Source organism: Clinocottus analis, unplaced genomic scaffold (assembly GCF_023055335.1).
Source record: "Clinocottus analis isolate CAN_PGR_092001 unplaced genomic scaffold, fCliAna1.0.p SCAF_7, whole genome shotgun sequence".
In the NCBI taxonomy this organism is placed as follows: Eukaryota; Metazoa; Chordata; class Actinopteri; order Perciformes; family Cottidae; genus Clinocottus; species Clinocottus analis.
The window spans coordinates 12839465-12863926 of NW_027176229.1; the positions used below are offsets into that span (position 1 = coordinate 12839465).

The 24462-nt window shown below is 40.4% G+C and overlaps 1 protein-coding gene across 1 annotated transcript in view; it reads right to left on the minus strand.

The window, feature by feature from the left end:
• Positions 1-24462, minus strand: part of LOC137779137 (phosphatidylethanolamine-binding protein 4) — a 47165-nt gene that overhangs the window by 11417 nt on the left and 11286 nt on the right. The window contains exon 4 of the mRNA XM_068566660.1: positions 14789-14887. Within this exon, the coding sequence (XP_068422761.1) occupies positions 14789-14887 (99 nt within the window). The remainder of the gene's footprint in view (positions 1-14788; positions 14888-24462) is intronic.

Genomic DNA, 24462 nt, shown 5'->3' on the forward strand with positions numbered 1-24462 from the left:
TTCATCGTGGCTCAGCTTGCCTTCATGTTTTACTGACTCTATTTCACACTCTGACTCAGACAAAAGCAAAAAGGATCCCAAACAACCTACACGTTATGAGCAATGAATAATTCTAAAAATCTAAAAAAAAAATGCGCCAGAGCTTTTTCTGTGGGTCACGTAATGACACTCCAACCACCAATATTCAGCGCAAGTAACTTTTGCTCTCTGCTCTAACTCAAACACAACCGAGGCTTATACAGACCAACTAATTTATTAGAATTCACCCGATGAAGGATTTTTTTCAAAGTTTATAGCAGTATCATTATCATCTCTAAAGTCTTAGACATTATTAGCCTTTGGGTTTGAGAGTGGCCAGGTGACAGCAAGGACTACTTGCTCAACATTTAAAATGAAGCTCAACATTATACATGCATTGTGAACCCCTCTCAGCCTTAGACGAGAAGATAAGCTGTGTGTTTGTATAATGTGTCGACATAACTTCCGCTGGGAATCCTCTGACAAAAGGTAGGAGTCCGCGAGGAGGTGGTAAGAAGGTGCAGGGGTGCGGTTTCACTAGGAATACCCACTTGTCCAACAACCCTTCTCCTTGTGTGGGAGAGTGCTTCCCTTTGTCAGTTACTCATGCACCTCCTTGTATATACACCACTTCCCTCCTCTTCCCCTGCACACCCTGTAAACCCACACCTACGACAATCAGCACCCACGTCCTTGTAATGCGGTTCTGAGAGCATCATTCTCCCTTTTACTTGCAGTCAGGCTAACAGACGGGGAGAGAGAGCATGACAGATGGTGTTCACAGCTCTATTTCTGAGGCTGGACTTGTACCGCCACAGCCGCCCCCCCCCCACCATCCCCCTCGCCTATTCCACTCAAGCCAAGTGCTTATGACTGCCTCCTTATCTTCGCCTCAGTAATCAGCCCATTCATTTGCAGGGTTATTGTGAATTAAAAGTCTGTGTCTCACAAGGAACCTCACCGTTTACCGGTAAAACAAGATTTTTTTCGAGGAAGAAAAGACATGGAATATGTTCATAATGACCTTATTTATTTTAGGATTTCAGAGTAAATCTGCCACTTGTGAATTTAAAATGGAGTGGGTGAAAATATTCTCTGGTATAACTGGTGAAAAGAGACCACTTTAGAACACCTGACGTTTGAGTTTACATGGCATGCAACACAATCATAGTATGCAGCAGTTTAGTGAGAAAAAAATTGAGCTAGAAAGCAAGTTATACGTAGAATAAGTATCCAATGTCAGAGGCTTACTGGCAGTACTATAGTGATTATAGTCCCATCTATCAGCAAAGCTCAACTGGTAAAGTGGGCACTGAAATTTGCAGTGGCCACTGTCTTTATCGACCTTCCTAGTCTCTGATATTCTGCAACCTGGATTTAATGGTTATGGATTATTACATTAGGCCTCCCTAACATTGACGGGCGATGACAGCAACATTGGGCCATCCTGTGCAATGGTCTAGGCTGCCCCTCTGCCATCCTTTCTTGAGTTCAACAGGTTTATGGTCATCAAACTGATGAACCACACCTGTGCCACCCTTCCTAAAACTAAACCAGGTTCTGATGAATGACATGAGAGCTCAGCTAACAGATCCATCTTTTCAACTCAAATAAACTCACAAGTTTACATGGATCCTGTTTTTATTTGGTGGTAGTTGTACCGTTTTCATCCTGCCTAATTCTCTCATCATATAAATAATTTCTGTCATATGCATTGAATGTGTTGCAACTCAATATATTGTAATGCTGTTCATCCTGATAGAGGATTCCTCCTCTGTTGCTCTAATTCAGGTTTCTTACTTTATTCTCCCCATTAAAGGTTTTTCCTGTGCTGATGTGAGGTCCCGGGACAGAGGATGTTGTCGGTGTACAGATTGTTAAGCACTCTGAGGCAAATTTAATAATATCAATGAATCAAACGTAATTAATGTTCACAGTTTATCCATAAAATAGATGATAATGTATTGGATAAATTACTTTTTTCGAACAGATTTGTTATTGTGATTTTTTTAAATAAAAAAATAAACAGCTAAATGTCCTGAAAAATCAAACCCCAATTAAATCCAACACAACCATACAAATATTTTTTTTCTGGAGTCTCCAGCTACGGTAGATGACCCTGTGTTTTGAAAAAGCCTAATGGGCTTGAGAGTCTGAGTTGATTGGTTGTTAGAGCAACCTAATGGTGATCAGCTGAGCGGGATGGATTGGTCTTAGCAGGACAGGGTGAACGCCAGTGGGGGAGTCACCCATGATCTGCTCCAGCGCTTCAACAAATTAACCTACTTAACAATAGCCTGCTGGACTAATGGCTTTAGTAAAGAAACTCATTTGGCTTTGATAATGAACTGAGTTGCAAACATAAACAGTCCAGTTATTAAGTGAACTCCAGCCATCACTGACATCACCCGACACACTGTGATGAACCAAACGCTGGTCTGGCTCATTAGGATGGAAGCATACTATTACTCAAGTCACTGACTTAAGAAACTAACCACCCAAACTCATTATCACACTCATCGATTCAGTCTAATTTGCATAAATTACTAATCTGCCTCAACAAAGTGGCCGTGCTGGGTTGGTCATCTCATCCTCACAGAGCAGATTGGGCCTAGCAGGGCAGAGGCGAGGCCACAGTGAGAACGTTTTAATAAGATAATTTCTTCCAACCTGGATGCCGCTAGCGAGCCCTTGGAAGCTTGTGTGTGTGTGTGTGTGTGTATGTGTGTGCGCGTAGGTGTGTGTGTGTGTGTGTGTGTGTGTGTGTGAGCGATTATGAGTGCTGATGAGTCTGTACTTTAGTACTGTTGAGGGAAGCCCAGGCGTGAGTTCCCAAGGTAACAGTCGGCTTGAGTGGGGGCTGGCTGACTCATTTGAAGGGAATCCTGGAACCTGAACACGGCTGCCCACTCGCCCCACCCCCAGCTTCATCAGCACAACAAGCAAACAAGGCTCTGACATGTCCCCATGTAGGGCTTCCCACTGACGGGGGTGGCACTGGAAAATCCCAGCCTGAGCTTGCCTACAAGTAGCATCAGAAGACATTCACAGACAAACACGAGGCCTTGCTGCTCCATGGCTACAGCGGCTTTCGGTCGTAAAAAGAGAAATCTGTGGAGATCCTAAATGAATAGGTTACAATAGACAAATATATCCAGGCACGTTCTGAATTTTGATTAATACATGAGGACGGGGGAGATGTAAGGGGGTGGGAGAGTAAGAGGAAGATTAAGCTTATTAAAATTGTCAATGGCACAGAATTAAAATCTTTTTTTTTTAACGTGTGAACGGTGACACAAAATAAATGAGTATTGAAACCTTGTGGGCCGAACATGGAGGAGGTGAAAGAAAAGTGAGAGGAAGAGGTGGAGGATGAAGGAGTAGGTGGACAAGAGAATGAACTCTTTGCCCACACAATTAATCTAATTATTAAGAAATTAAAAGAGATCAACAGGCGTGTAATTGACCACTTAATTAGTTCAAGGTCAGTCTATTCTTTTGACTTTGGAAGGATTGTCGGCCATGGTGCAACCAAAAGCAAAATTTGGCTGAAATATCCTGTAATTACAATGATTAATAAAGTAATAAACAATCAAGTGTTTCCACACAAATGTGATAGTTTTCCAAATATATAATACCTGTTTTATGTACCAATGCCATATTCTGTTATTCATAGAAAACAAAGGCAACGTACAAAAGCAACGTACCATTAAAAAAAAATGAATACTAATTCTAGAAACAGTCAAATATAACTATCAAACAAAAACTGAACATGTAGTCAGTAATCCTCGGTTAAGAGCAGTCATTTCATTTGCTTCTGTCCGCTGTTCGGTCTGTTGATAACTCTATAGTTCATTCAGTGTCTTTAGTCATTAACAACTGAGAGCTGGTACAAAGGGATTTAAGAGGCAGCATTACTGTTTTGAATCGCTGGATGTTTAATTCTTCTATTATAATTGAGGTAGGAGCGAGACAGAGGTTATGGTAACTGCTGGAAACCTGTCCCACTTCACAGAAAGGTTAATGAACCTTACAAGTCCTATGGGAGATGGAGTATGCTGTTAATTTGACAAACGTGGGAAATAAATGCTTTTATGCTTTTATTGACGGTGACCAATAGCGGCCTTTGCTGAAATGAAAGGTTTTAGTCTTTTGGGTGCTTTGCTATGAAGCAAAACAATAATGTGGAATGCATTTGTTGGAAGAAACTAAGTACATAATTGTTTGAATAGCAATTTCAGGCCAAAAAGCATCTTCATTATGAATTCCTACTTTTTGGGAACATATACTGTGCAAAATGTACAGGAACCTAATTCATGTTATGAAACATCTGCCTTTACTTGAATACATTTATGGCAATGAGGGATTTAAAAAAAGCTGTATTTTAAAATCTACATATTTTCACAATCCATTTTGTGCACCGTTGGTCTGGATAGCATTTTAACAGGGCATTAAGGGTATAATATACTGGCAGCTGGAGAGGAACATGTGCAACAGTGTTAGAGCTAACCTGATTGGGTCTGCGGGTTCGAGGAATTCAATGCAAAAGGTAGCTGTGATACATCAGGACAGAGGTTTTAGGCACAGGACCAACTATGTATACAGTGTGCATGATTAAAAGATTAAATGGATAATCTCCTTCCCATTCAAAAGCTTGACAAAAGCAGGGATCTGGTTTCACAGAGATAGACTTTCACCATGGCTTAAATCTAACCAACAGTTCAGATAGACGTCGAGGTTCATCAGTTGCTTAGAGCAGTGGTCTTTTCAGCAACCTTAAGAAACACATATTTTCTGTGTATAGGTAACATTATGACGCTTCTCAATTACAAACATAGAAACCTTTCTGGAAGAATCTAACAATTGATGGATCCAGGCATCCTTACATGATGGTTACTTGACAACAAAACATTTTTTTTGACAAACTCAAATTTGTAGTTGTATAAAAAGATGACCAGTTTTCTTAGGCGATGGATTACTTAAAGGTGCATACTATGAGATTGGGAGCGTTCTTATTGCCTCTCAACAGCTCTCAACATGGCACCGCCTGAGCTGGAGGCCTGTAGCTACCGGTGCTAACAGCGCTAACAGTACAAACCACAGCAAACATGCTGACAGAGCCAACAGTGTGAAAGCTCACCGGAGGGTTGGGGCTACACTTCTGCAACAGTGTCGTCGGCCGAATGAGACTAGTGCAGAGCGGCGGCCGCGAGCTAACCAGTGTGGCACACTCATGTGCACAAACATGCACTAAACACCAAGCAAGGAAGCTTGGATAACAACATACATAGAAAGAGAGTAACTTAATTCTCCCCCAAGGCAGATATTACTCCACTTTGCTGTCGCGAGAGTTTCTCCCGTGACTGTCTGTTTGGGGTAAATAGGATGTTTATGCAGCGAATAGGTTTACAGATGCGCTCCTTAGCGCCATCTATTGTCTGGGAGTTTGAAAAGGAACCAACGCGCCTCAGACTTTTTTTTGCTGCCGTGAGATATTGGTTGTGTGGCGTGTGAAAACATGAAAAAGCGTGTGTCACACGGCAAAACCGTGAGAGTTGGTGGCTCTGAAGTACTTTTTCCACCCCTTATTTTCGGTTATTCATACTAGAGGATCAGAAAACTCCATAGTTCAGTTGTGTTTAGGTTAGGTGTGATTGTTACAATGGAAAGACAGCTCTCTATATACGTCTTTCATCTTGGCCAGCTGTTTAACTGGTATTAGATTAGTCAAAGAGTAGAACTAGAACGGTCCTAACTTTTACTTGTCGAAGACAGTGTTAATCTTATTAGGACTATCTGAAACCAGCATTGGTCTTGTTCTTTTTGATACCCCCTTGTCTTCTGCGCCAACTTGCTCTCGCCGTCTCTCACTCTTTCTTTCTCCCAGCGTTACTATGGGCACTGTTTCCTGTTCCTGTGCGCACAATGTTTGCCAGAGGAACACACTAAAATATGAGCTCTACAATCCCTCTTAACCTTTGACCTTGGCTTATTGTTACCTGTGAGCAGCACTGTGGCAAACATGTTGTACAAGTACTGTACAGCCCTGCAAGCTGTTTGTGTTCTGCAAGTATGGAGGGCAGGGGAGGAGGGAAGGAAGAGAGGGAGCTATTTAATCCCCCCCAAAGGAACTCCCCTCTCAACCCATATCGTGAACTCACAGGCAAATCGCGTTGCTGGAAGGCACACCACACACACACTGCTGTCTTTTTAATTTCATCAGCTGAAAGAAATCTATACAGTGCTTTGGAATCAGACTGAGCTGCGGAGAGAAGTGAACTATACAGCACCCTGGAATGTAAACAGGTTTCTCACCAAGTGTAGCATAAAAATACCACATTGTAACAAACCTCTTGGCTATATTAATGGTCAATAGTACAGATCAGAGGTCTTGGTAGATTTTATGGTTGTTAGTCCTACAGCATATCAATAAGAACAAGTTGAACAAATCCAGAGAACAATTCAGAGGAAACGCAGTAATGGTACACAAATTATTAGGTTTAACACATACAACATGTCGGCTTTTACTTAAAGCATTGCATTTATGGTGGATTTTCGCTTGTCAATAACAAAAGCATTATCTCCAAGGAAAATTTGGAAAACTGCATTAAATGCTTGATTAGGAATATATATATATATATATATATATATATATATATATATATATATATATATATATATATATATATGGCCTGTAATCTGCATGAATGGACTCTTCTCTTGTGTCATTTTTTCTGTTCTGTCAAGTTGTGAGAAAATAATATAAATTATTATTTCATTTTCAGTTCATTCACATCTGTATATAATTGCCAAACCTCCAACAATAAGCTGTTGTAACAGTGATGGACAGACATTTGAGTATTTTTTAAAATCATGGTAGGTTTCTGGTACATAAGTGCACTTTTATGATGCAGAATCTGAAATTCCATAGCAGGTCCAACTATTTGTTCATTATACAATAGAGTTATTTGTAGTATACTGCAGTTTTAAATTTGTTTTTAGTTTGGTGTAACTTTTGGAATACAAACAATCCTAATCAGCACGTAGAGTTAGACAGGCCACTATAATATCTGCCAACTTTGCATTCATAGCTGTCACACTTAATTATCATGCCAAAATAAAAGAAAATACATTGGCTGCAGGAGGTCTTTTGTGAAGTCTTTGTTTTTGTGTACAATTAACTGCCAAGCATGCTATATACTTAAGTAAGGGCTATTTTAGGTGTGCATAATTGTTAGTGAGTTGTTTTTATCAGCATGCCTCACTCCCCTTCAACGCACCCCATCAAGAGACACCCCTAAGAGGAAGCGTTTTCTGCAGCCGCGGCCCAGGCAAACCCCCACTAACCCTGACATTTGTTCATTTACCCGCCCCTCTCTCCCCCGTTCTGGTTTCCATGTCTGCTCCCCCCCCCCCTCCCCGCCCGATCCATGTCTGTCAAAAATTGACCAGTTTACAGGGAAACAGTAGGCAGGCAAACTCCCCACCTGTACCCTGAAACACATGAATTTGCACGCGGGGCCGACTGCCAGAGAACCTGCTTTACTGACTGAAGTGGAGGGTGAGAGGGTGTGTGTGTGTGTGTGTGTGTGTGTGTGTGTGTGTGTGTGTGTGTGAGGGGGGGGGGGGGATGACAAAGACGACAGCTTGTGTGGGGGAACATTGTCTGCGGCTGCGACGAGAAATCTTTTCAGGAAAAACAGGATTTTATACACAATGGTCGTGGGTGTGAAGAAAGGGGGCACATATTAAAAGAAGCGCCTTTATGTGTGCAGAGCTACTGGTTTTAAACTGCATTTGCATGGAGAAGGTCCAACCTGTTCTTGTTTTCCCTGCTAGGCTATGACTGGATCAAAGGAGGCTTTCCAGGTTGCCCTTATTTTCTTTGAGACTAATCATGATTTACCCAGGACGGCGTGCAGGTGTACATTAATGTAGCACACTGACACAAAGTACTGGCCAACTTCCTAAAACAAATAGGTCAGTGAGTTAATTTCTTTCTCCCCATGAAGGAGACTAAATTCACTTGTAAAATCAATATGAATTTTGTTTCCTTAGAAAAACTATTAGCAACTTGTGAATTCTATGGTTTATGGACGATAAATCCTTCGCTGGCCAAACAGCATTCAGTTTCTGATAGCAGCGCACGTTCTTCATGCAGTGAAACCTCCTCAATCATCTCACCACGGCAACCACAGCAGGGAGGTCAGTTATTATAGAGATGGCAAGTCTTGGTAGGTTATCAGCTACAGTATTGTGTGTGTGTGTGAGTGTGTGTGTTATATGCGAACGGGGGATGGAGCTGACAATTGAGCGGAGGATTCTTATGTAATCTCCCTTTAGGTGGCGAAGAACAGTGAGAGCAGCAGCCCACACTGAAGAAGAAGAGCGTGCTTGTTAATAAGCTAAAAGTAAGACAAGATCGATCGCATTATTACAGGACGTTTGCACACAAGACCAAAGGGGTCCAGATGTATCAAGGCCACAGTGACAGCAAGTTCAGGTATGAAGTGGGCCCCATTAATCAGTGGTACACCTTTCACAAATTGCACACAAATCTGTGCATGCAGACAGCACACACACAAACCCACATGAAAGTGGAAAACCTTAAAAAAAGGTCAAAAAGCTTTAAAAAAAAAAATTTAAAAAAAGGAAAAAAAGATGCCAGGCTAAATCAAAAAAAGTCAAACTAACAAACAGCTTCCCAATGTGGCTGAGAGGTTGAGAGGGGCGTCTGATGAGGTTTAGTGAGGGAATGACTTCCACAAGCTGAGCTCCATGTAGTACCACCTCTGACATTTGTCTGGCTGTAGCTGACAGCAGGATGAGCGCCTCTCTAAATGTTAAGCACCTCCAGCTGAGCGTCCATGTGAAGGGCTATTGTTGACTTGTACTGAGGGAGGATTTGGATATTTAGGAAAAAAGATGAATGACCCGCATTGGAAATCAGGGTCAAAAATAATTCCAGCAGCACGAGATGTTTTCTGACTTCTTCGTAATTTACTAAAAGCATTTCTTTAGGTTCTGGCATAGCTCATAATCAGATACTTACTTTACTTACTTCTTACATGTATATCTTTGACAACAATCTGTTCAAAATATTTCAGGCACTGCTCACAAAGAACATGTGCTTATGCTGTCAGTTTAAGTTTAAACAAAGGATGACAACAGGTGCACCAAGTGGAGTTTGGATTGGATAAAGTTGCTTCATATGACTTGGAGCCAGGAGGCACGTCTGTGTAAAAGTTTGTTAAACCATAAACAAGCAAACGGTTAACCTGGGTTATGAGCATGTTTAGCAACTTTTGAGTGAAAAAAAATCACATTAAAAAGGATTTTTTTTCAATCCTTTGCGCCCACCCCCTTGTCATAAGATATGGATGTCCCGTAAGGTTATTTGTGTTTGCTGGGAAATGAAGTGCTCAACTGGATTAAAAACATACTGCATATGTTTGGAAATCTGTTTCCCTGGGCGTATGAGTGGAGTGAGCGAGCGTGAAGCAGCAGCTTGCGTCTCCTCCAAGAGAGAGGGCAGACACTCTCATCATTAGCTGGGCTACAATGTGCTCCTCTACCTGCTCCAATCTGCACAGCCAGGCTCCACTCTGACGCCAGACAGATGTTCCCAGCACGAGGTGCAAAGTACGGAGAGGGGAAACGAGAGTGAGCAGGAGAGAGGCAGAAGAATGGAAATATCCAGCACAGTACGCAATAAGAGTTTAATTATGAATAATACAAATGGTTCTTTGTTCTCACAATGAAGCTAGCTATGGTTTGTCTGGCCTTTGGGAAATAGTTTTTGGCTTCCATATGGGGGCAGCTGTCTGTCAAAAAATAAACGCTTAAATCACAACATGCCACAGTAGAGATAATTACAGGATAAAGAACAATGCAATTGAGTATGTTTATTTGCAATATTGAATATTGGCTTTTGCAGCAATTAGACAATTATTTTCAGCACTCAGTACTATCATTTGCTTCAGCACAAACACTAATGGCTTATGTGAGAGTTTTTGCAAAACTTGACATCAACCTGATATAGCTTGTTCCTCTGTGACATGAACTATTGTTGTTCCCAATAATATGGAATGCTAATAAATAAGCTATAGCATCACAATGGTTGGCACATAGTATTTTTTCATTATGATCAATCAACAATCAAACAATTTTGCAGATAGAAGACAAATTTGTGGGTGGGGACCGTATGGGGTGAGTGGTTGATAATAACAATGACTAATAACACCAGTGTTACCCTTTTTAAGTGACAAAAATCATTGAATAAACTGCAATAAGGGGTTACACGCCTAATCTTTTGCAGTTAAAGGACATCTTGAGGTGTGGAGCAGACGATCTCTGCAGGCTGCAAAATTCACAAACACAAAGCCAGCTGGTCTGACACAGTCACAATACTTCACTGTTTGTATTTGCTTGACCAGCAGCAGAACACAGGCTCTGTTCCCCTTTGGGAGCTGCTACAACAGAGATGGATGTTAAAGCATGCATATCCCTCATGCACCATAATAATGAGCACAGCACACTGTGTGCTAAACTGTCCAACTGGCCTTCAATTAGCCAGGGAGAGGAAGTTAACAAACACATGACGGCTTCCAATCCAAAGACTGTATTGAAGTAAATCGGGAAATAAATGAGTCCAGACTGAAGAGGACACTGATTGACTACAGCTCATGATGCAGCATGACTCTCTGGTCTTATTAAAAATCAACCTCATGTTGCTTGTAAATAAGAATCAAATCAAACAACAAAGCTGACAGCATAAATGCGTTTGCATATGGTGGATATTCCTTTTTTTTTTTTTTTTAAAGAATCATTTTAGAAATAAAATAATTTGAGGTCCAGAAAATGTAATGGAGATAAACCTTCAGAAGAGAAACCTCATACATCATTATAAAAAAGTAAGAAAAAAAATCATGAAAACACAAGGCTACACAATGCTATTTAAAAGGGGATTTTATAGAGCTAGTGAATACCGTGGCATTTTTTAGAGCAGTAAAGATCTTTAGCTGGGTTCAAATTGCATCATGTCGACTTACAAACCACCAACATTATAATGAGCAAATGAGTATTAACAAGTAAAAGTTAAAAAAAAGTAAAAGTTTATATAAGCTGCCTCTATTCAGATACTAATGATTTGCTTGTTACAGTAATTATCGCTGCGAGACCATACCAGAACATCTGCATTGGTTTAGACTCTGGGAGAGCAGCGTGAGGGAGGGAGAGGCTCACAATCTGGAATTTGACTTTGAGAGCTAGACAACAATCTGTTGATGGTTATTTTGGTAATTGTCCATAATTGATTAAAAAAAGACACAGAGAAGATTCTAAATATATGTTTCTGTTGCTTAAGGAGTCAGTAAAAATGCAGGCAGTTTCGATGAAAATGCACATAGCGCATTTAATAATGTGAGTTTTAAAAGAAAGTGGACAGCTGGTGGGAGAAGACGAGACACCTAGCCACACAGCTTACATCTAAAAACCAAACCAAAGCAAGCGACAAAGCCATATTCAGTAAAAAGTTTCTAGTAAAATATATACAGCTGGCCATGAATAGAGCGAAATGTACTTTATTTCCACACTTACAGCATTATCTGTTTCTTGTGCCCACACCAATAACATACTAACTAAATAGGTTGCATCTATGTAAATCATTTATTGTTGGAAAGCAATAGTCTAAAATAACTTGCAATGAATCTCTGTTCAGTTAGCCTAAAAACTCTGTCTGCCTTGCAAGCATTATCTGTCAGTGTTTCAGCCAGTGTATCAAAAGCCTGCCGTGACATAATCATGTGACTGCTCGAGACAGCAAGAGTATGAAGTTATCAATTATCTTATCGATGTGTGTGTAGCACTGCGGTGTGTGCTTGTTTGCTTGTGAATGAATGCTACAACTCCTCAAGACCCATGAGGAGACTCAAGCTAAAGTTTTGTGTTGTACTTATTAGCCTTCAGCTGATGATGAAAGTAAAGTAGGTGAAAAGAGAACTGAATACAGCGTTGGAGGCCTTAAACCCCTTCATTTCAACAGCTAAGGCTGTGGCGAACTGTGCTCCGTTTGTGTCAAGAAACACCATGTTCAATGTGGAACAGTTAAAAAGTGAAAAAGTGACCAACATCTGATGAAAAAGAGTCATTGTCAGAACTGTAATGGTGTTATTAAGTACTCAAATCGGTTCTCAGAATCGGCAAGTACTAAAATAAAAGTACTTCTTATTGGTCTTCAAATAGTGGTATCTGTGCGTACTTAAATTTGTGCATAAACAATAACATGTTCTCTTCCTGAAACAAAATTTATGTTTTTAATCATCAAGACAAAATAACATCAGAAGTTAAGGACATATTATTTTCAGAAGTGTTAAAATTCAACAACAATTCAAGCCTTTTCTCCTCAAGAAACCAATCAACCTGCCTGTTTCTATAGCTAATACTAAATGTGGCTTCACATAAGACTCCACAATAGTTGAGGATGAATACTACAAGTATGTGGCACTGTACGGTGTGTAGCAACAAATATCAGGCTCTCAAACACCTCTCTCTGTGGTTAAAGAGTGCTTTGGCAAGGCTGACTCATTGTGAGGAGATCCTCAGCACATGTTGTGATCAGTGAAGAGCTAGCGAAATAATTCAGCTCAAAGCAAGGTGAATGATCAGTCCATAACAAACAAGGTAGCCTAGTGTGTCCGTGTTCTGTAGAAATTGCCGCTCTAATGAGACCTCGGCTAAAGAATCAGTGCAAATCTATTGTGCCGAGCTGTCAGTCCAGCCTGACCTTGCTTCACTCCCAGTTGAAATAAAGAAATCTTTTACCTTCTTAGCTGTGGCAACAGATAAAGAATACACACTAATTATTGAGTCATCTACAAGACTGCATAACCTTGGACTAATGTATATATATATATATATATATATATATATATATATATATATATATATATATATATATATATATATATATATATATAGAAAACAAGAATATGGCTGGTGCAGCTTGGGCCGTTTAATGAGTGAGGATCAAAAGTACTGATCCATTTGACATTTGAAGGCATGACCCCTGACTTCAGCTAAAGAAATGACTTTGCTTTACAAATAACTGAAATAATCTACCATGCGGTTTAACTATTATTGTAAGGTGTTTCACACCAAAAATACAAAAATACTCTCTCTCTCTCTCTCTCTCTCTCTCTGTGTGTCACACACACACACACACACACACACACACACACACTCATGAAATTCAACTTCACTGCTGTCAAAATCACAACTGCCCTGAAACAAAATCCAACACATTCACATCGACACTTGAAAAAACTAAACTGAGGTTGTGTGATGTGACCTAGTCACCCTGGTCAATTAAACACCTCCCACTACAGGTTGGCATCACTCAAAAGGCTCATTAACCCTTCTGACCAACCACCAGTCACAATCAGAAAAACAACCCAGCACAGTGGCCAATCCCTACATAGGCAACGCAGGTCAACACCCACACGAGTGACAGGAAATTGAATTGCTAGAGAGAATGTGGTCCGTCTAAGCATTTGAAAAACATTTGTTTATTCACAGCTGGTCTCATGGCCAGACAGACTTCATGGGCTTAAAAATAAGAAGCAAAGGTGATGCTTAATGCAATTTTAGAAAGTGGAATTTTGTTTGTATATTGTTTACGTATGCAAGTGATATGAGGTAAACATCTTTGCTGGCAAGCAGAAATGTGGTTGAATAAATCATCTCTAAAGCGCAGCATCGATGAGCTGAATCACAAAATTCTGAATTCTGAATACCTGCTGAAAGGTTTACTTAATATATACCGTATATCCCAGATACATCACATTTGGATCTTCGAATCAATGTGGCATTTACTTTAGTGTACAACTACGCCTTATAAAAAGAAACGGGAGCAGTGATACATCGGCGAAGCGTCTTTGTGTGGTTGTTTTTCAGACCACTAGTCTTAATCTACTGGGTTGATCTCCCGGTTCCCGCGGGATTATAAAATGTCTACAAACCTCCAAATATTTGAGGCAATCAACAACTCAACATGCATTTGGCGTTAGAATGCAAGAATGTGAAAACACACAAACGAATGGATAAAAAGGAGTGAAATATGAAGAGAAATAAGGGGATCGGAGCGGTGCCCATTTCGGGGGTGTAAAATATGGAGAAGTGTGGATCATTGGGGGAGCTGCTCTGCCTGGGGGAACAGATGAAGGGAGGACACTCTGCCAAGATCTCTCCACTGGAGGGGGAGCTGAGGGACTGGAGCTCTATGGGAGAAAGAGTGTGCGCCTCGCATGCTGCTCTCCTCAATCTCAGTCTCACACGCCTGCATTGACACGTCCCGGGCTCTCTGCAGCAGAGGGAAATTGCTGCTGACAGGGCCTTGCAAACTTTCACAGCCATTTAGAAAGACTTACTCCCACACTTTTGTCACAGGCATTTATTGCACAAGATACATGATATGAAAAATTAACATTTTTTGAACTTGGCATCCCTTTACCACCAAGTTAGGCTTTAAAACCATTCATAATTTTTCAGCCCTGCGATCGGCCCCAGTGCAGATGTAAACACAAGACATGCCAAGTGAGACCTCGAGATTATGAAAATGCAAAATTTTCTCGAAAAAAAAATCCAAACGCTCCTTCATAAATTGGTACCATATGAGCTCCTAATCCAATAACAAACGCTGTCCGTGTCCCCATCACTAAACCACAGGATGCTTTTTTAAGTGAGAGCAGAGGTTAACGTAGACTTACTCTACCTGTATGTCCACGACCAACCAGTGCCTCCAGTAAGCAGATGTTGGCTTGGCTCTGCTTGGAGCATCAGGATCAACCATCACCAGAGCATACATCTTATTCTGCAAACAAAAGGGGATTCATACATTACTATTTGCAATACAGATAACATGCTTTACTACAGTACCACACATATTGAGATTGGCCTCGAGGCAGTTCCTGTAACGGCGGTACCTGATCCCTTTCGCTTCCTAAATGCAGCCATGTGCTGGTTGTGCTTCACATTGTCCACGGCTCGACAGCATCTCTGCAGCTAACAACACTAAGTTAAACTACTTGAAAACAAATTTCTCATTTTACATCTTACATAACTTACTGTACCTAAAAATAGTGAATTTTATTCTATTTATTATTTTACCCTATTCATAAATAATGCTGTTTATTTTGTATGATGTTCCTTAACTTTTTCACTGCGTACACAAAGATGAAAAAGCACATTTCATACCAGAGGTTTGGGTTTGGTTTTTGTTGGCTTGACACATAATCTTAACACAGTTTTACTTCAGTTGTCAATGCTAAAAAACATACATATTTCATATGACAACATTGTTGTGGAAAGCAAGAATTAAAACAACAAAGGCAGCAATTTACACTAGATTATGTTCTGTAGCCATGCTAATCACCTACTACAGTACATTTAGCAACAGTACAGCTCTGTTGTTCCTTAAACTTAATATCATTACTGTGACATCAATAAAATGACAACATTTTGGATCTGGTACCAAATCCTCTCGTTAACATATTCACAGTAACTTTCTGCCACTTACCCAGTATATTTGTACCCCTCAATCTGTCAATAGATAAAGTGAGAGAAAAAGCATCTTAACTAACACTTGATCACAGTTATTGGACGTTGACTTGGCGGCTAAACTGACGGAATTTTTTCATTCTGTCTGTCCCTAAAAGTTAGAGAATTATGAGAGCAGATTGAATTATTGCAAGAGCACATTTGTCATCTCTGGTCCTGTGCCCAAAATCTGCCAGACCATATGATGGGCTTTTTTATTTTGTTCACTTCCTCTACAAACAGAGACATTAATCGAGGCTGTTTCAATCCATGATGTCCTCTTACTGTGTATGTACTTTCAACTGAAGCAAGACCATAATGATATCAGCTTTAATACATATAAAAACAGATGCAGCGTTTCTTAAATTCTTACACTGTCTGCCAAACAACACTGTCAGTGGTGCAGTGAAACATTCATAGACTCAAATGCTCGCATGTAAACATAAACCTTAAATTTCTGTTTGTTGTGTCCTATCAAGACATTCTTAAAGGCCTCTGAAAATTATCGTAAGCCGATGTACTTGAAAGAGATAAAGAAGTAGTCATGTATTTTTCTGTAGATGCTCATTTTCAGAAGGATTCTCTGCCTACCTGACAAGCAGTAATAAGCGTAAACAACTAAGCCTAATAATAGGATAATACTGTAGTCTCAGCGATAGTGCCTGCAGGTAACATCCAGACACACCAGGAACAATAGAGCCTCCTCCACAGCCTGTCAAAAATGACTCTATATCAGTGACCCCCCCGGGCAGCTTACCAACCATGACCTGTTGCCTTCGCAAGAGTTGTAATCCTCATTTGTACATGTTTGCTACCAGGCAAAAACACTGTGATAATGTAGTTACACTAATATTTAAGTCAGACCCTGATGCATTCAGAAATAGCATGGTTTCAAATAAAAGCGCATGTACACACACACACACACACACACACACACACACACACACACACACACACACACACACACACACACACACACACACACACAGGCAATTAAATAAAAAATTACCTCCAGTCACAATTATCAAAGAAAGAAATAACACTCAATTGGATATTTCACCAGAAGTTACCATCTCCTGTAGATGCATGCATGGAGATGCACTGTATAGGACAGGTTTATTTTTACAACATTAAGAGCATTTCACATTAATTTATAACTGTAACAACAAACACATGGCCTATTTATGGTGGGCACTGAATTTCAATGATGTCTGCGCATAATGTGTGCTTGCATTTCTACCTGTAAGAATCTGGCTGGTCCAGCTGGCACGGGCAGCAAATAATACAAGAAGCTCCCTCCGTGCTTGCACTTCACACATTGTGGCATGTACCCTTCCCTCTTACAAGAACACTTTTTTCTCCATCTGTCAAAATCCACATTAATTACGCACAGATATGTGTGAAAGACTCCAGGGAAAAACAGATGCATATTGTGCCATCTGAAATAATTTATTGTGGCTCGAACAAACTAAATGTATATCAAAACATGTTTTAACGTGGCTAATTCTCATGGCTGGATACTTGAAGGAACATGTTTATAAATAATATGTTATCAGCATTAATTGACTACTAATACAAATGAGGAAACATAACATTTGAGCCTTGATGATCATTTGAAATTTATATTTGCTTCAACATTACAGCTAATCAAATCCCTCACTGATTTTTTTTCTATATTTTAGAGAACACACAAAGCTAATAGTGAGGAATTGTGTAATGTTCATGTGTTTACTGTTTTATAATCTAGTTGATTTAAATTATTGTAAAAGAGTCGAGAGGTCAATGCCCACTCTGTTGCGCTCTGTAATGGTATTTAAAGGACTTAAAAAATGTCAGAAAAATTGGAGAGCTCAGAGCAGAAGTGAAATCCTGGTAGGTGTCGGCCACAGACCACCGAGCTCCATAGACCCATTATCCAGGAGGCACCTGGGTGCAGGCTGTGGGGGGAGATTGAGTCCGTATTCTCTTGGGATTAACTTCCCGCAGCCTGCTGTGATCACAGCAAAACGGCCCAATGGGATCAAACCTTAAACGCCAGGCGGCTGGAATAAACCCTGAAGCTGACTGGGTGTCTCTGTCGTGGCTACTGGTCAGTGGTGAAGGGGATGGGGGGGAGAGAGGGTTAAGGGGGGGTTAAAAAACATTGTATTTTCAAGAGATGACATGAAACTCCCACAACATGCCAATAGCATCGAGTAGATACACTATTTGCAAAACTGAAGACGGCAAAGAACAAAGGCAGAGGAATACCAGTGTCTCTGAGGATGTACACTTCTGGCTTACCTTTGAGTGAACTCTGCTGGGGATGAGAATCAGAGAGATGTCTAATCGCTGCTCTCATAGAGCTGCCTGGCTATCGAGCCCAGCTCTACTAACTGATGACACCACGAAGGGGGAGAGTGAGTTAGCGAGGGGGAGGGAGGGAGGAGAGGCCCCTCTGTGAGTTTACAAGTTCATGCTTTATCCCTGACCCAAAACCAAACAGTGTCATCCGTACAGCTGCCTATTAATATAACCATTGTCTTATCCTCCCCGTTGTTCATCTCCTTCAGCCTCTGTGCAAAGAACACACAACATTTCATTAAATGGTCAACTGTGCTCAACGCTCGACCCGGGGCAAAGCAATGCATCGATCTTAAATCCCTGTTTAAGTAGCAAAAATACTTGAACTCGCTTGGTAATTAACAGGTATCTGTGTTGTGATTAAGACACGGTGATGGCTTAACCACCATCGACCGCAGCTTAGAACAAGGTTGAAAGATAGATCTGTAAATGCAGAAAAATAGAAACTCTAAAACACAACTATAAAAGTATATTTTTCAAATGATAAATCTCAACGACAACAAAACAAAACCTGTGTTTTTGCAGCCAAACAGTATTTTATAAAAGATTCAAAATGAAAGTCAATATATAATCTTGTATCAAGTGAATTCATACAAAACATATGTGTGGACTTTAACACTCAGGACAAAGTAATGAGGTCTCATTTCGGAGGCAGATAGAAGTGAGAGGGGCAGAAGAGCAAGGGATGTGAAGCGTAACAGTGGTACCACCGTCAGGGTAAGCATCCTGTTGGATGTGGAGGTCAAAGGTCAGCCAGTCAGCAGTAATTGAATCCTGATCAGAGAGTGGAAGGCCATGGACCCAAAAATGAGATGGAGATAGAAGGGGGGCTGTGGCATTCACCTAAAGGTCACAATCCTTACAGGTGAGGAGGCCCTTGTTGGCCATTAATAACACCCCCCACCTCTCATCTGCAGAATCTTTGAAACCTCATTGTTCCTCACTGCAAGCAGCATTATGAAACCTTTTCTTGGAAAGTCATGAATGACTGGTTGGTAAAAAAACATGCAAAGGGAGATGATACTCCACTTTTAAATGTGAAAATTACCTTATTGGGGATACTATTCAGCCTGTGAAACAAGATATAAGATTAAAATGAATGAAAAAAAAATACTTAGGTTATATTACTTTAGTTTGACGATGTGGCTTTTTATTGCCCAGCTAATGGAAAGAGGTTTGGTTGCACTATTGGGATTGTGCAATGTTTTTATATACAGAAAACGTGTTTCATTTATGGACCCAAGATTACCTGCTCTTCAGTGGTGGCCGGCCAATAGACGGTCACAGGGCCTGGCCCCACCAAAAAAACAATGAGAAGCTATATATAAAATTATTATTATTTATAAAAAAATAATAATGATGATAAATTATATAAATTGTCAATATTTGTGTTTTTGGGCAATGGAATATACCTGGTAACATTTGTAAAATAGGATATCTGCGCAAAATGTCTGCTTTTCGCGCTTGTCCTTCTTGTGCACCTCTCAGCTGCTCCAGTGCATGGCTCTGCTGCTAGTGCACGTTGTGGGGCCAGATTTGTTATATAGATATAGATATAGATATAAAAAAGTGTTGTAGATGTTAAATATTTAACTGCAAAGTAGTAATGCGTGATACCTTTTTAGCATTGAATCATACGGGGATGTTTGCTGAAATATATTAAATAGCCCTACTAAAAAGAAATTCCACCAGCCGCCACTGTTGCTCTTGCAATACATAATCTGCTGGAACCAACTAAAGCAAAGTTCATGTTTTTTAAAAAATGGACTGTGACGTTTTCTTGTTTACGTAACATGTGTCTCACTAAAACACTTCCTTCAACGCATCATGACGGTCTTATAAACAGTTTGAATGCATTCCTTCTTCTTAAAACATTTGCAAGGCCAATGTTTGAAAATTTCAGATTGTGCACTGTTGACATCCATGGTTCCTTGGTAACACTTCTTCAAAAGTGCCTTTTCTATTGTACCACTATTACCACAAACTGTCAATCATTGTACAAGCGTGAAACCAATAGCAGGTAGCGTCTGTGTGGGCGTGCACGGTACAAACAAAACAGGGATCCACTCATAAAAGCATCGCTCCCTCCTCCCTCTCCTAGCAGTCATGAGATCGGGGTACCTTTACGGTTACGTTTATGAACACGAAGCACATGCTTAGGTTCAGGGAAATTCTTGGTTAAATATTTATAAAATGCAGTGGCTTGTTTACTTCCTCAACAAACACCCGACACTTTCAATTTAAAGAAGACTGAGTTGACTAGGAACTAAAAGTCAGGATATCTCAGCCTCCTGTGATTTGGTTTTGACACAAGAATCCAACCCTCCCGCGATTTCATGGCAAGCCCAAATGGCTTTAAAATGGTATATGAAAGAAATTGACACGTATTGTACATTGACTCCCAAACACAGGCACATAAGGTCCACAACACAAAATGTGAGCACTTCTTGTCACTTCACTGCAACGTGAGTGCTATTGATGCTTCTGAGACCATTATACAAGATGATTTGGGCTATTTCACAAGAGCCAGTAACAACGACAGTTACTGGTTTAACCCTCAAATTGATTATTGACACATTTTAATGATATGCAAAGAGAATGCCAATACTCTTCAGTGTGTTCTTAAGCGCCTCACACAGTGCGGGCTGCTCACTACCTCCAAACCTGCCTATTTTTAACTCAGCCTCCCTCCCACACAGGAGTGGAGTATGAAGTGGCTTATAAATCCACACTTCGAGGAGCCTCTTGGTCAAAGGAAAGTCACATGTGGATACATATGCATATTCTAGGCCCAAAGACCACACAGTTACTCGTTCCCTGCAAGGTAGATAATCATACGAGTGAGCTGCGACGTGAGGACACAGCAGAGAAAGTGGAATCACAGCGGAATATGAAACACAAGTTTATATAATTACATAATCACTTTAACACTTTTCGGTTTGAATATAAAAATATGGATTACAATGCTAAATTGTATATCAAATTAACAGATATTGCTAAAATCAGGCAAGGCCATAATTTTTCAGACGCTATGGTTTCTGCACAGTCAATATCTGTGTGTCACCTGTAAATCCTTAATTTTTAAATCCATTTTGGCCGATAGAACCACAAAAACACATCTCTCTGGAAAACTTGTTTGAATGCAGTTGGTCCTGAACACTGTTTGCAAAGCCTTGTTCTTTCGTGGTGCAGTTGAGAGCTGCTATTGAGCCATAGCTAACGGTAAGATGGTTCACAGTCTGATTGGAGCTTGAGGGGGGTGAAGGAATTAGTAGCAGCCTAGGAAAGCATTTCTGCATTTCTCTCAACATTGAAGACCTCTTTCACCGCACCATGCTTGCGAACACAGCCGTGCTCATGTTAAGCTTATTAGTCACCCTGGATGCGATCTTGCTAGCTGAGGCTTTCAACACTTTCTAGTGGTGGCTTTACACACATACACCTACTCACTGCCATGAAAGCATTTCTGCAAATGCACATGCTCCAACACAGTAACTACCACTAACAGGTACTCTGAAGTAGCATGCAGGCTAAATGAGGCAAGAGGGACATATTTTTGTCATGTAGTTTGGCTGCTCAGAACACAACACAGTCAAACAGGGCAAATTGCAGCACTGGACTCATATTCATAATTAGTCTGTCAAGCATGTCAAAGACTGAGAGTCATGGATCTGCTATTTTATCACCAAATGCAGCCTATAAAAGTTAATGGTGTGCACATTCTAATTACTTCCCCAGCATTCGGGAATCTAAATCCACTATTTTGATTCTAAAAGTACTAAGAGGAATTTTGGAGTTAAAGAGAGGAAAATATTAATGTTCTATTGGGATTAGTGGATGTTTTGGTTAGTGGACTGAAACTGAAAACAGCAAGTTGACATAAATTGTCAAAGCTGTACACACCTAAAGCTCACATTTAACATGTGCTCCACAAATTAACAGTTTTTTTGGGGGGTCTTTATGTGTTATTTTGGCAGCCATTTAATTATTTTTCTTTTTTTTTACTTGGAGTGTTAAGAGTGAAAGACATATTTATTATAATAGGAGAATAATTGCTATTGTTGGATCTATTTTCACACTTTAATGATAATATAATAATATAGAGAGGCTCTTCATGAACCATCATGCAGCAGACACAATTCTGAAGACTACGGGATGCATACTGCCACGATGGGAGCTTAGTTGTAAGCACTCTGACACTCATTCCTATCTGGCCATCAGAGCTGTTAAAGGTGTCAGGCCTGTTCACAGGCACTGTGTGTCTCACCAGCCAAGATGGCTTCCACATTTTTTCTATCATGATTAATTATGGTTTCTGATGGTAGTACAGTGAGAAAGTGTAAATTATTCCCACATTTTCTTGTGCCCTCCGTTCAGTCACTGTTGTGTAGGAAGATGCTATTGACGCCATTCATGGATGGCGACCAAAAGGCATCTACATGGGGTGGCAAACTCTAGTGCCTATTAAGGGGTGGGTTTTGTAGTGGGGGGTGCTTGGCGTGTGGGCTGAACCTAGTCAAGACTGCCAGTTGACAGGGCCAGATTTTCCAGTATGGAAGAATCTTGTTTCAGTGGGCGAAGCTGGGTGTTGGGAGACTGGGAGAGAGGACTGCCCAGGGCTTGGAAGCTTGAAACAGAATATTTCAAACAGACAAGCACCGTCTGTGTTCCAGTGTCACCAGCCCACCCGTCTGACAATCAGGGCCATGTCATCACACGAGCACTGAGTAATTCAGGGAGCACTCTTATCACCTTAGAAGATGTGGCAATCTCAGACGTCAGAGCAGTCTGAGGTTCCAGCAGCAGAAATAACATTAAATGATATGTACAACACAAGGTATGGAGGACAAAACAGACCTCACCTACAGGCAAAACATGAAGAGCATGAATAGCAAAGCTTGTAGAAATGCAACCACAATACTGAGCTTTGATTTGAATCCACAATATGTCCTCAAAAACACACACTGTGCACGCAGCACAGAAAATCCTTAGTTTTGGAGAACTGGTTGGAATAAAATAATTCGTCTGACAGATCATTTTGTGTATGTTGATATATTTAGCGCTGTCAGAGAGGACATGACAAAGAATGGCACTTATATCACAATGCAAAAACTGTTATCAGAGGAGGTACAGGTTTATGGTTCAAGGGCTCGTACATTCATAGAGAACAAGCTCAGCCTCTCTGCCTGACACACTGATAAAGACAGCACAAATAAAACAGCTCCACGGCTCCATCTTTGCCTCTCCCCAAGGGAATAATATATCACCCATCTGAATGTGGCACATATTGAATCATTTCCAGCGTTGATGATTCATTTGAATAAATCAGCCTTTTTTATTTTGCCAACTTGAACTGATACTGAAATAAGAAAAATTAAGTCACATTGTTAGATATAGGGAAGGACAGGTGTTAGAGTGCTCTATAGGACTGGTAATCCTAATCCCTTTTCAAGCAACAATTAATGACTACAGCAATAATCTCCGCATATATGTTTTTGCAATTCCTATTTGACTGTCAACCATAACCTGCCTAACTCACATAGACAAAATCCAGCAGGATATGTTGCTGCAGGCAGATAGGATCTTATCCTGGATTTGCATAGATAAATCCACAGGAATAACTCAAAAAGCACACGGGACAGACATAGTTTGACCCAAGACATATTCTTAATCTAACCATACACTATTGACAAGACCTGCTCTCAGGAGCTTAATTTTCATATACAGTTGATCCACAGAAATAGGTCCACTTGTTATCTGCATTAATGCTTAACAAATATCAAATATTTCAGGGAAAGAAAATTAAATATGGAAGCTTTCGAAACAAAAACTTTCAATGTTTTCTACAAAAAGCTACGGATGCACAGGATCAGCCTATCGGCAAATTTGAAAAATCAGCAGCTTGTGCAATGAAAGGGTTATATCCGCATTCTAGCTAAAAGACATACTCTAACATACACAGACACAAATCCTGTAGAGCTGAGCCGAGCACAGATACCCTACCAGCCCTCCAAGGCACAATTAGGATTTCACGGGGGGAAGAAATCTACATTCCTGCACACATGAAAAAAAGTCCTTTCTCCCTCCCCACAACAATATCAACTTTTTACTCAAGGAAAAACCTGAAGCACCACTCGATAGGATTTGGACAAAGAAATAAAAAACAAAGCCAGAAAAAAAAAATCTAAATTTAAGCTGCAGTTGTTAAAGAAAAAATATTATGGTTGAGGAAAATCCTGTCCTAAGCCTCCCAGTTCCAATCAATTTCTCCTATTCTCTGCGATATGAAAAGAAGCAACCACTCATAGTTTGTTTGAAGTGCTTGTCTGTGTGGAGCGGTGCTGCGTTCAACAATATTTTGTATGGACAGCCTCAGTGTATGATTTTTCAGTCCAAGTACAAGAGGTCAAGTATACCTGTCAGTTTAAAAAGGGATAGAGCAAAACACTAAACTTGATTTCATGACGTATGCTAATAAGTGGATACAGTCGCTCACAGACACTCATT